Source organism: Pipistrellus hanaki (assembly GCF_964339955.1).
Source record: "Pipistrellus hanaki genome assembly, chromosome: 4".
Classification (NCBI taxonomy): Eukaryota; Metazoa; Chordata; class Mammalia; order Chiroptera; family Vespertilionidae; genus Pipistrellus; species Pipistrellus hanaki.
Genome location: NC_140506.1, coordinates 26,739,725 through 26,753,595, shown reverse-complemented (window position 1 = coordinate 26,753,595; position 13,871 = coordinate 26,739,725). Strand labels below are relative to the sequence as shown.

At 37.7% G+C, this 13,871-nt stretch overlaps 1 protein-coding gene across 7 annotated transcripts in view; it reads left to right on the top strand.

Moving 5' to 3' along the window:
* The window catches only part of PDE4D (phosphodiesterase 4D), a 1,156,670-nt gene that overhangs the window by 672,407 nt on the left and 470,392 nt on the right, over positions 1-13,871 (top strand). The window contains exons 1-2 of one of the 7 annotated variants that reach the window (XM_084880603.1): positions 9,786-10,028; positions 10,435-11,145. The exons of 5 other annotated variants lie outside the window; for them this stretch is intronic. In XM_084880603.1, the coding sequence (XP_084736729.1) occupies positions 11,099-11,145 (47 nt within the window). In that variant the 5' untranslated portion in view covers positions 9,786-10,028; positions 10,435-11,098. Of the gene's footprint in view, positions 1-9,785; positions 11,146-13,871 lie in introns of those variants that run through there. One more of the 7 variants, XM_084880604.1, reaches the window with a different exon arrangement.

Here is a 13,871-nt window from a genome sequence, read left to right as displayed (position 1 = left end):
TCTTCTAACTTTCTACTAAAGTGACTATGAAAATAGACCCCTGCCCCAATTACAATTCAAAAAGCACTAAAACCCAGGACTTAATGGTGATTCATTGCTACAATATTTATCAATAAATTATATGGAAATTATAAATGCCAAACCATTCTATCTAATTCTAAAAGTAAGTAAACAGAATTTCTTATATTTACCTGGAACAGAAAATACAAACACTGTATACTACTACTATAGTAGATATGTAACCATCTGAGGTTTAATTAACATATATATATATATATATATATGTATATATATATATATATATATATATATATATATATATATATATATATGTGTGTGTGTGTGTGTGTGTGTGTGTGTGTGTGTGTGTGTGTGTGTATTTATACCAACAAACACAAAGAGGGATACAATTAAGGAGTTAGAAAGTTATAAAAATCATGTAGATGTTTGCAGATACTCACATATTTGAGCTGGAGTAAAATAGATACATACTATTATCAAGATGTATGATCAAATGTTTAAGTTTACAAGTAGAAATAACTATTATATGGCATATTTTCAATACTAAGTGAGTACAGCTTCTAGCCTTTCAGTCTGCAGACCAATGCTCTATCCACTGAGCCAAATCGGTTTCAGAAGAACCTGAAATTAATGACTCACATTTTGAGACAGAATGCCAGTTCAACTTTTTCTTCTTCAAACCTGCTGCAGATTTTTTTCCACATTGAGTTTTTGAATAAATATTAAGTGCTTTCTTTGTATTCCAGTATAAGGTATTTTAGTATTTCTACTTCCAAAAATATTAAAAGTGGCATTTAGCAAGAATTTTAAGTTATCTCAATTATGAAATGTATTGTGTTTCATGGTGTGATAATTTTTTTCCTGTAAATGCATATACTTATTATTTAAAATAATATTTATTGAAGCTTAGGCAGTAGAATTGAAAATGACTTGTTGTCCTGACAGATGTGCCTCAGTTGGTTAGAGTGTTGTCCTATGCACCAACACATCACAGGTTCAATTCCCCTTCAGGGCATATACCCAGCTGGCGAGTTTGATCCCTGGTTGGGGCACATAGGGGAGGCAAATTATAAATGTTTATCTCTCACATCAATGTTTCTCTTTCTTTCTCTCTCCCACTCTCTTTTTCCTCCCTTTCCAGAATCAATGAAAAAAACCTGTCTTTTTTTTTTTAATGACTTGTTATATTAGTTAAATCATAAAAATTTCAACATAGCAAATGTTGGTTTTAGGTTATCAAAATAGGTACTTAATAAATACCTTTCTCACTTTTCAATTAAAAATTAAATATACCAGCAACTTGCTGAAACATGACACAGCTCCCTGACTCTTAGCAGATGAAACCATGGCTTCATTGAAGAGCTTGTCTTATTTCCGTTTTAAATGTGCTGAACAACACACTTTCAGATTTTGCTAGAACTTGAAAGAAGTGGGAAGTCTTCACTGTCAACATGGTCATCAGTTAACATTTTCTGAATGTCACATTGTTTTTGGTGTTATAAATACATAGAAGAAAGGATGTTCCTTCCATAGGGATAGGTTTTTCCGTAAGGGTCAGAGAAAGGATTTGAACTTGAATGTTCTGCTGGGAGATAGGGATGGAGGTATGTAGTCATCTTGTGTCTTATTCTACATATTGGAATGGTACCCATAATACACATGCATATGCAAAAAGTATACACGAATTTTGTATTTTTGGGGGAAATTTTTCTTAAATATTGCCTTGTTGTCTTTAGGTAAAAAAGTCATATCACCCAGTATATCCAAGTGTCTGTAGCTTCTATTCCCTAAGATAGAACATATTTATACAACTAATATAGAAAAGTGTGCTTTAAAAAGTATGTAGAGGTATTTGTATATATGTAAGTACATTTATACAAAACCAATAATTGGCATAGAGGGACAAAATGTTTTCATTTGACAAGAGACAAAAGTTATCCAGCCTCACAAAAGAATGGGACATTTACTAAAATATCTGAACTTTTAATTAGTATTCATAAAAAAATTAGGAAGGTGGGGGTAGGTGGGTGGGAAGAGATCAACCAAAGAATTCATATGCATCTATGCATAATCCATGGACACAGACAGTAGGACTGGAGTGAAGGGTAAGAGTGGACTAGAAGGGGTCAATTGGGAAAAAGAAGGGGATATATTTAATACTTTCAATAATAAAGATTTTTTTAAAAAAAGATCATCTTTCACTTCATAAATAAATCTAGAGGAGTTTTAGTTTTATTTCATCTACTTTATTTCAGAGGCAATCATTGATATTAGTTGCTGGTTATAGCAAAACGTGATGGTGACAGAAAGATGTACCTAGATCAGTGGTCAGCAAACTCATTAGTCAACAGAGCCAAATATCAAATTACAACAATTGAAATTTCTTTTGAGAGCCGAAAACCCATTTCTGTGCACGGGCCATAAAGTTTCATTCACACTGTACGTGCTCGCCTGCACATGGTATTTTGTGGAAGAGCCACACTCAGAGGGCCAAAGAGCCGCATGTGGCTCGCGAGCCACAGTTTTGCTGACCACTGACCTAGATGAATGGTTCTAAAGTATGGTCCTTGGACCAGCAGCAGCACCGCAATGGGGCTTTATAAGAAATGCAAAATCTTGAGTATATTCTGGACCTACTGAATCGGAAATTTTAGGGATGATCTGAATAACCTGTGTTTTTAACAAGCCCTCCACATGGTTCAGTTGCATTGTGAAGTTTGAGAGCCACTGGTTTAGATAATCAGATACTTCTTAGGGTAGTTTCTTGTTTACCATCTTCGTGTTTATATTGAGTTTGTTTCAGCTCTTCTTGTTATTGTTTCTTTCTTGTTCTTCCCTTTTGTTTATCTTTTTTTTTTTTTGCTAACTTTTTAGGTGTACAATTAAATGTACTCTTTATTCTTTTCTAAAATAATGATTTAAGTTTTTAAATTTTCATGAATTACTGCTTTTGCTGTATTTCTACAGGTTTTCAAAGATGGTGTCGGTCTGTACTATTCATTTATAAACATTTTTTTTTTAAATTTTCACTATATCTTCTTTGACACATTTTAAATTTTTTTTCCTTTAATTTCTTAATATAGGGCTTTTATATTTCTGTTACTTCATTAGAAGTGTTTAGAGAATGTGATCTGTATGCTATTTCTGTAAAATATAGAGATTTACTTTATATTTCTTTTTTGTAAGTACTCAATTTGTCCTTTAGAAGAATGTAAAATTTCTAATTATTGGATCCATTCTAGATATGTCCAATAAGTCAAGCTTGTTGTGTTGCTCTAATTCATATTTGCCTATAGTTGTTTTTTGTTGGCGGTGGTATTTACGGGATTTGTCTAGTTTTTTGTTTGAGAATGATATATTGAACTCTTCCCCCTCCACATACTCATCTTATGATGATAATTTGAGCTCTTCTTCCTGCAATTCTGGCAATATTTGCTTCTTTTTATTTTTTGAGGCATGTAAGTTTTGAAATTGTAGCAATTTATTGCTGCACTAAACCTTTTTATCATCATGTGGTGCTATGGCCTTAGTAATTCTGTGGTCAGAGAATTTATTTTGTCTAAAATGAATATAGCTACTCCAGCTATCTTTTGCTGATTAGTTTCCTGCAAGTCTTTTTCCATATGTAAAAGTAAATTAATTTTTATTTAGTCCAATTTGTTTATTTTTTCTCTTTGTTTCTCTTGCTAGGCATTGTAATAGTAAAAATTTTGATACATGAGATGTCTGATACTTTGTTGCCTCTGTTTTCTCATAGGAGTTTTATGGTTTCAGGACTTACATTTAAGTCTTTTGTGCATTTTTATTTTATTCTTTTGTATGGAGTAATTTGGTGGTCTAGTGTCATTTGTTTTCACATGCCTGTCCAATTATCCCAAGAGCATTTATTGAAGAAACTGTCTTTACCTCATTGCATGCTCTTGTCTCCTTAATCAAATATTAATTGAGCATTATGGCTTGGGTAGACTTCTGGATTCTCTGTTCTGCTCCATTGATCTATATGCCTGTTTTTGTGCCAGTACCAGGCTGTTTTAATTAGAGTGGCTTTGTAATATATTTGTATGTCCTATATTGTGATCCCTCCACCTTTGTTCTTCTCTCTTAAGATTGTTGGAGCTATTAGGGATCAAAATAAAAAGCTTCTGCACAGCAGAAGAAACTAGGATCAAAATGAAAAGGGAACACACTGTACAGGAGAACATATTTGCCAGTGATTTATCTGATAAGAAGTTAATTTTCAATATATATTTTGTAATCATGCAACTAAACAAAAGGAAGATAAACAACCCTATTAAAAGTGGACAGAGGACTTGAGTAGACACTTATCCATAAAGGACATACAAATGACCAGGAGACATATGAAAAAAACGATCAACATCACTAATTATCAGAGAGATGCAAATAAAAAAGAAAGCCCTAACTGGTTAGGCTTAGTGGATAGAGCATTGGCCTGCAGACTGAAGGGTCCCAGGTTTGATTCTGGTCACGGGCATGTACCTTAGTTTCAGTCTTGATCCCCAGTAGCACGAGTGCAGGAGGCAGTTCCTCTACTCTCATGGATGTTTCTAACTCTCTTTTCCCTCTCCCTTCTTCTCTGTAAAATCAATAAAAATATATTTTAAAAAAATTATAATGAGTCACACTTGCCAGAATGGCTATCATCAATAAATCAACAAAGAGTGTTGGCTAGGATGTGGATACAAAGGTATTGTAGTATACTGTTGGTGAGAATGCAGACTGATACAACCACTATGGAAAACAATGTGGAGTTTTCTCAAAAATTTAAAATGAAACTGCCATTTGACCCCTATTTCTAGGAATATATCCTAAGAAGCTGGAAACACCAATCAGAAAGAATATATGCACCCCTATGATCATAGCAGCATTATTTACAATAGCTAAGTCCTGGAAACAGCCCAAATGCCCATCAGCATATGAATGGAAAATATTACCCCCATGGAATATTATGCAGCAGTAACAAAGAAGTTATCTCTTACCCTTTGAAATAGCATGGAGGGACCTAGAAAGCATTATGCTAAGTGAAATATACCAGACAGATAAAGACAAGTATCACATGATCTCATGTGTATGTGGAATCAAATGAACAAAATAAACTGATGAACAAAATAGATCCAGAGACATTGAAGCATGCAACAGAGAAATGCATTTCAGAGTGGGTGGGAAAAGACTAACCAATGAACTTGTATGCATATGGACAGAAAATAGGGTGGGGAAGGAAGGCTTGGGAAGAGGGTGGTAATGGGGTGGAGGGGATCATGGGAGGGGGAGAAAGGAACAGTTGTAATACTTTCAATAATAGAGATAAATTTTAATAATGTACATTAAAATTTATTTTAGAAATTTTAAAAAAATAAAAGTGCAACTCTGGGAATCAATGACTTATGTTATTACACCCTCCATAGCAGATAAGTGATAAGAGTTTAGGAAACACCCAAGTTCAGAGGCTGGAGTGTGTCTTCATTGTGCTGTTATGCTTGGATTAGCATAAAGATGTAACCTAATCATGTGCATTTGACTCATTGTGAAGGAAGCATGTAAACTGAAAGAGTTTGAAGAGAATGAGTCTTGAAACTCACAACACAATGATAAGAATTTGCTTAGAAAGTTAACTTCTTATGCCTACAGTTATGTTTTTGTAAACATTATCTTAAGAACCAGACTCCTTTTATTTTTTTCCCCCAAAGCAAACCCTGAAATAAAATAGGTAAAAGCAGAGGGGCTCTGAAATAAAACTTAGGTCCTTGTCCCTTCCTTTGTCCTGCAGTTGTCCTATGACAACCTTGCAAAACCCGAGGGTTCCTAGGAACTCAGTTTGAAAACCTTCACCCTTACAAATATAACCTACTGGCAATGGCAGCAAAGGACTTCCATAATTGGAAAAGGGCATGGGGCCTAGATAATACTTCTCTCATTCTGAGTGCACTAAACATAAACGATCTTTCATTAAAATGTTGATTCAAGTATTACTGTTTGATCTGAGCTTGTACTTTTCACTTTATCAATACATTGATATTCTGGTGTGATTTTTAAAATTTATTATGATGTCAGTCTCATAAGAGGATGGTTAAAATTTTCAAAAAGATCAAAAATCAACCTTTGTGCCAGTGGAGCTGAGACTGTCTCACAAAGTTTGTGCCAACCTGTGGTTCTCTGCAAATAATTAGCATCCTTTATTGATTGAAATGATAGCACTAGATCAGCCATACGTAATCTTTTATCCTTAATATTTCTTAGAAATTTCCTGAAAGGATGATGAACTTTTTGTAGAAAGAAACAGATGTGTATTACCCTAGACCAGTGGTTCTCAACCTTTTTAATGCTGCGACCCTTTAATGCAGTTCCTCATGTTGTGGTGACCCCCAACCATAAAATTATTTTCGTTGCTACTTCATAGCTGTAATTTTGCTACTGTTATGAATCGTAATGCAAATATTACAATTTTTTTTGTAATATCATAAGTTGAGAACCACTGCTGTAGAACCTAAGACCATCGGAAAACACAGATATTTACATTACGATTCATAACAGTAGCAAAATTACAGCTATGAAGTAGCAACAAAAATAATTTTATGGTTGGGGGTCACCACCACATGAGAAACTGTATTAAAGGGTTGCGGCATTAAAAAGGTTGAGAACCACTGCCCTAGACCATCAACATCTTTCATCTTTAAGAACTTGTTCTTAAATTACCTATTAATTCTGCTCAGATGTTGTTTCTTAAAGACCACGCATTTGTAAAATATGAAGTCTGGTGAAGTGTCAGTTTGTAAAATAGTGGCCATAACTCTGAAGACCCTGCTTCAAATATATGTGAAATAAAAGTGCTTTGAGTTTTCAAAATACTCAATTTAGAATTGTTTATTAATGCATAGGTTCCCTGAACTGTGTGATAAATTACATTTTTCTTTTTTATCCCTTCAGCAGAAATTTGGCTTTTCTACTATTTATCATAGTTTCTCAGTGGTGTGTCCTTTCATTCTAATTTGTTACACCTTACTCTGGATCAGGATGATTGGAGACTTTTTTTTTTTTTTCATTTGCCAAGGCCATTTGGTTATTCATAACATCATTCATAGACCATACAGAATTATCAACTTAAAAACTGGTCAAAATTTAATTAACTCACCCAGAATGCATTGGCAGGGCCGGACCAAATGATTTCGAGGGCCTTATATGGCCTATGCACAGGAGGTTTCCAACCCCTGCTCTAGATGGTTGCATATATAAAAATAGAAATAAAAAGACCAAAAAAAATGTTCTCTTTAAAAATATTCAGTTGAAATTTCCTCTTGGTTTAAATATAGTTTAATTTTACATCTCCTTTGGTAATGTAATGACTGAATAATTTGTGTTTTATTTATAAAGGACTTTGCTTATATCATTGTCCACAAGTGGAAACATAGCTTTTAAGTATTGAATGTTGAACTGGGTGGTAATTGAGAAATATTCAGAAATATTCTTGGTGTCACATCACCATGGATATCACATTGGCATATAAAGAGAAGAGAGAGGAGTAGAGTAAGCTAAAAATGTGAAGAAATTTCAAATTAATGATGTATATCACATGAGAAAAAATTTTCTACATAATTTTTATAGAGTATAAGAACTAAATATGGGTTTTGAAATAGGCTAATGTCCATTACTATGTCATCATCACCATCATCATTATCATCACCAAGGAGTACTAACCTGTGAAATAATCTGAATTCTTTTGTAGATCTACTACTAACATGATGCGTGATGATGAACAAAAACTATCTTTTTGGAAATTCATTTCCAAAATCGTCATATGTGTCAACCTTTCCTTAGCATGATTCTGTGAGGCTAAATTAAGATAATACTTGTAAAGATAATTTTTTAAAATATATTTTATTGATTTTCCACAGAGAGGAAGGAAGAGGGATAGAGAGCCAGAAACATCAATGAGAGAGAAACATTGACCAGCCGCCTCCTGCACATCCCCCACTGAGGATGTGCCTGCAACCAATATACACGCCCCCAACCAGAATCGAACTCGGGACCCCTCAGTCCACAGACCAACGCTCTATCCACTGAGCCAAACCGGCCTGGGCTGTAAAGATAATTTTTAAAAAGCACAACACTAGTGCAAGGTGATAGTATTCTGAAGGGACTATAATATGGTGGTAATGTATGCAGGCTCTGGAGCCAGACTTTCTTTGTTCAAATAAAGACCCTTACTGGACCATTTGACCTTGGATAAGCTACTTAATCTCCCTATGTCTTAAATTCTTCATCTGTAAAACAGGGCTAATAACAATCCTTACCTAATAGTGTTGTTGTGAGAGTTAAATAAAACAATAATGTAAAGCACTCAGTACAGGGCCCAAGACATGCGGGGTGTTCCTTGCACTTAATAATAATATTTAAACATCTAACATAATATTAGACTTTGAACTATTCTACGATGTTTAATTCAAAGCACTCAAAGCTGTTAAACACCATTCAGACCGAAGTTTTCTGGTTCAGATCGCAGATGCACTGAGGGAAGATATTTATTCCTTTTAGAAAGAGGAGGTCACAAGGACCCTGCCTGGGCTACATGCATCCCAACAAATATTCTCAACTTCCTTCTAAGCTGTGGTACCATCTTCTTGAACCTCCAAGTTCCAGCTGCTTTTAAAGGAGTCACTCAATTCTTCCTCCTCCAGAAACACTTCATCAGTATCATCATTTGATTACAATGAAACCTCCCCAAACCATGGCAGTTTTCAAGACTGAAGTTCTTTATACCTGGTTTTGAATTTATGATAAATCTACCCCCACTCTGCCACCACCTCTGGGTCATATTTTCTACAGTGACGACAGGGCCTCACTGGGGAAATTCTGACTGGAGATAATAGCATGGTGTATGAAATGTTGCCAGTATTCCATTTAATGTTAAGCACTTGCACGGCAGGCTGTTTAAACACCTAAGTTTAACGCGATACATTAATATGAAGTGCACTGCTGCTGTCTAAGGTCCACTTACCTACTGATCTCCAACAAGCACCATTTATATGCCAACCTACTATTACCAGAGTTTACTATTTTATCCTTGCTCCAAAATGGCATCAACAATGAAGGGGTGCTTTCAGGGGATTGTTGAACAGAATTTCTGCAACAAAGGGGCAAGCTTGAGGAGAAGCAAAATGCCAACAGCAGGCATGGCCACGCTTTATCTCAGCCCTCCTCCGAGCCACACACCCCTCATCAAACAAGCAGCTTTATGGCATGCGCAATTGCAACTGAAGTGTAACCGACTTCCGCACCACTGGCTTCCACAGGATTTCCTGTCCAAAAATCACCTTGTGGTCATCGGGAGCTAAAGGCAAACCATCAAGTTAGTAAGAGATCCCTGGCCCAAGATATTTATTTGGAAAAAAAAAAAAAGGACACCAAGTGGCCAAACCCTAACCCTGTCAGATGCCAGTGCTCTCTCTCTTTTATTCCCTTTCTGTTCATTGGGCAAGAAAGGGAAAAACAAAAACAAAAACCCTCCCTGCCTCTGTAATATCTCTTTGGCCAAGGTGCAGCCTGTGTGTGAGCTCATTTACAGTGTGTGTGTGTGTGTGTGTGTGTGTGTGTGTGTGTGTGTGTGTGTGATTGCTTTGCTGATCTTGCCCGGTGATTACTTAAAATCTGTGTTTGCAGGAAGAGCCTTTCCTTTAACCCCTTTGGCTGGCTCCTCCCGGGAGGCAGGCGCGGCAGGCAGGCGCGCTGCAGTGTCCGGGAACCCACCTAGAGGGCCCCCTTGACGCCAGCACATCCCCTGTCAGGCAGCAGCGGCTCCGCAGCCGGCAGGGCTGCTGCAGAGTTAATGTCCTGGACCGGGGAGCGCGAGTGTCCTGAGCTGCTCGGAGCCGGCCGGCGCAGCCCCGGACGGACAAGGCGGCTGCGAAGACTCCAAAGGTTCTGCTGGAGATCTGGCGTCTCTGGGGGAGCCCAGCAGGAGCCTGTTGCCATTGTGTTCTTTAAAAGCATGCAAGGTCTGTATGGCTTGGGCATGAGAATCTTTCAGAAGATGTCAGAGCATCCGAGCAAATGACACCTAGCGGGGCACTGAATTGGGGGTAAAGACCGAGAGAGAAAGAAAGGCAGCAGCGGGGAGGATTTTCTTAGACCAACGTCTGCCTCGCAGCTGTGACATTCATTCTCTTTCCAAGGCAAAATCTGAGAAGCCCGCACATGGTCTCGGATGACAACAAAGTAAAGGGGTTTCTGCCGGGAAAAGGATCAATAGCTTAGTCATTTTATGTAAAGACAGCAAGCAGTCTTAGTATGGGGTTGGGCTTCTAAAATGAATTTCCTCAGGACAGCACCTTCTGAAGTCATGATGGTAGGTAATTCCATCTTGCAAAGCAGAAATTGCTCACTGCCTTCCTACTTTTGCAGTTGAAAGCCAGCAGTGCTGAGATTTTGGGGGCAAGAAGTTGGCTGTGATTCTACATGGTGTCTGGCCCCTTTGCCCAGGTCTTTGTCCGGCTCATCTCAGAAGGCAGCGCCGCGTTCAAGTGACCACACAGGAATATGTGCCTAAGAAAGAAGAAAAAGCAATATTCATTTCTAAAGGACAGCATGGCCAAGCAACCTGAAGTTTTCCGTTTCCCTTCTAACACTTCTTTAACAAGGATAACAAGAAACTGTCTTTTGACTCCCCTTCTCCCACATCCCAGAGTCCTTCCTGCGAGGATGCATTAATTCACACTCTAGGAGGTTGGATTTTTAACCAGGACAATATTTGCCACCATTTAGGATAAGCGATTGAACTGGTTATTTCAGTGTGTTGACTAATGAGTGGGACCTAAATGGATGGACCCATACCGGCAGTGCTCTGTGATGTTTCTTTCTTCAGATCCTGGAAGGGCTTTTGTTGTTGCTATTTGTTTTTTATTGGGGGGGAGGGGTGTTTTTGTTTTTTTTCCCCTTGGAATTCAGTACTTGTTGCAATAATTGCCCATGATAGCTGCTCAAACAGGAGAGTTGGAATTCATCTGTGAAAATCACTACATGTAGCATATGAGACCAGGAACATCTTGATGAGAGAAGATCTGCAAATATGATGCACGTGAATAATTTCCCCTTTAGAAGGCATTCCTGGATATGGTGAGTAATAAATATACCCCCTTCAGCTCGTACAACTCAAAATTATAAAATCCCCTGGTAAGTGCCAGGGGCAGGCTTGTCTTGAATAAGAATATTGGTATCAAGTGAGGATGAAACGTAAAACCTTAAGACCAAACGTTGTCTGAGAAAGTAATGGTTATGCAATAACAGTTTAGTTGTTAATATCAAAGCATCTCCCAAATGAAAAGTCAAGTATGAGGACATTTGCAATTGCTAACATTTCATGGAGGGGGGAAAATCACAACAACTCTGAGAATGGCAACTATTTAACTAATAACTGAAAGAAAAAGGGAGGTTTGGAATTTGGTTTTTGATCTTTTGTTTCCTTTTATTTGAAAATTCCATGGGGAAGGACACATGTATTTCTGACATCTAGTATCAATTTGCCTGTCCTTAGGTTTTCCTGAATTTCTAGAAGAAATTAAGGGAAAACTTAGAATGCTGACTGAATTTTAAATTAATACTAAGATGGGTTGGTGCCTTGCATGAAGGAATATTTTAACTATTCTAGAAATGTTTCTACCAGGAAGAACTAATTAAGTAGAATTCTAACACATGAATCTCATGAAGAGTTCAGACTCCCATGGAACTTGCATAGTGCATTGATTTTGCTCATGTATTAAGGTTCAGTGCAATGTATTAAAGTTCCTGGACATGTGACATCATGTACCATTTGTTATTAGAGTTTATGCTTAAATGTGTATAGGAATTAATTGCTGAAGGTATTACAAGAGCATAGCTCATCATTTGAAATTGCTTGTTTTTACCAGACCTTTAGGGCTGACTGGGTCCCATCTCTCTTAGCAGAAACTTTGTGAATGCATGATAAAGGCACATTTTAAGGATTGATGGCTATTAACGTGGTTTGTTTGGGATTCTGCAATCTGTCTGCTTTTGAACGTATATTTCCCAAGTAAATTACTTGGCTGGGCTCAGGTTAAGGAATAGATATTAAAACACTGGTTTTGGAGGGTTTCCATTTGCCTTTATGACAGTGTCTCAAATGAGAGATTTCTGATATCTTAAGACCTCACCAAAATCAGTTGCTGGTCTGTTACAGACATTTTAGCTTGTTTGCTGAAAATCAGTCACAGAGAGGGGTGAGTGGCATCCTCCTTCACTCTGGGCAGGTGCTCACATTCTGTCAACACCAGACACATCCCAGATCGAAGCTGTGGCGTATCTTCTTTCTCTGTTGTCCAGAGCCACCATCCCGACTCTCCACTGTGCTTGGGAGGGAGTCTGGGTGGCATGCCTGCAAACCTCAGTGGCCCAAGTCCAAGTGCATCACCAGAGTTCCCCACTCAGGGGGAGGTTTGGTGCCATTGCCTCACTGGTCCTGATGGTGAGGGTCAGGCATCAGCAATAAGGCTTATGTCATTCTTACAGATACATTCACATAAATAGTCTTTAACCTAAGATAGAAAGGTCCTGGAAACAGGCCCTAGCCCATGGTAGGTATTAATCAAATATTTATTTATTTTTTCCTTCTAGTCCTGATGCCTTAGTCAAGGTTAATTTCGTACCTATTAAGATTTGTTTTTTTGGGAAATTACCATTCTCATCTCTATAGATTGCATCTTGCTACAAAGCAACAGTTTTTTGTTCTGTGTAAGCTCTGTTGTTTGGGTCCATCTGTTTATTTTTCAATTGGTAGGGTGCATGTACTCTTTGAATGCCTACCATCATAACCATCTCTTATGTTGTTGCATTTACCTCACCTTCTACTTTTGCCTGGAAAGAAATGAGCCCTTCCATTCTATAATTTTTGAAAGAACATAAATGTGCTTATTCATGCTTCTCTAGATCTGAAATATATGTGTTTGAAAGCTTGTAGAGAGAAGTTGAGAGTCCTGGTGGTTTTCTTTTGTGCCTGAAGCTAAGGAAACCCTTCATGCATTTCACTGCATGAGGTGCCCATTTGTTATTGTTGTCACCACAAGGAGCCAGCGTGGGGTGTGAATGCTCTGTGTATCATTCTTACCTGGGCCCCTTGGAAAGATTCTTCAATAAGTCATTGAACTGGAAGAAGAAGGTGGTGGGTTTTTCCAGGCGACCTAATTAATGCTGTGCTTGGTTCTCAACTTCTTCAGTTGTTGTTTTTCTCTTATTTATAACCTCGCCTTTCAATACTGCAGTAAGGGATCCTAGGTGTTTGTTGACAGAAAACCTCCGTCCCCTTTCTTTCCCTTTGTCCTCCTGTAAGAGTCCCTCTTGGATTAGATTCCATGCTCAGGAATTATCATGCTAAGAAGAAAGGATTTGCCAAGTTGTTCTCGTTTTCATCTCCAAAGACTCCCTTTCCTCATTCTTACATGCAGGTCTTTTTTTCTTTCTTTTTTTCTTTCTTTCTTTTTTTTTTAATCCCAACAAAAGGGCAGATCAGAAGTTGGCAAAAGACCAATCAAGGCTAGGGAAGAATAAACATTTTAAAAAAGATCTGTGCTTTGGTTTTATGGGCTCTAGCTCATCTCTATGAAGGCAACCCTCCGGATAGGCAGAACACAAAGGTGAACACTCTTTTTCTATTCTGCCCTTTGAGAGGCAAGAAGGAGGGGACATTGAGATACAGGGGGTACAGAGTAGTCTTCAAAAGTTTGTCAGCGGTAATGGTTCAAATAGAAGTCTATGTACAGAGTTCCCACTTGGATTCTCATCCTCCTGCCCTAGGGCTGGCTTACAAATTCATTGTTTACTGGTTACAA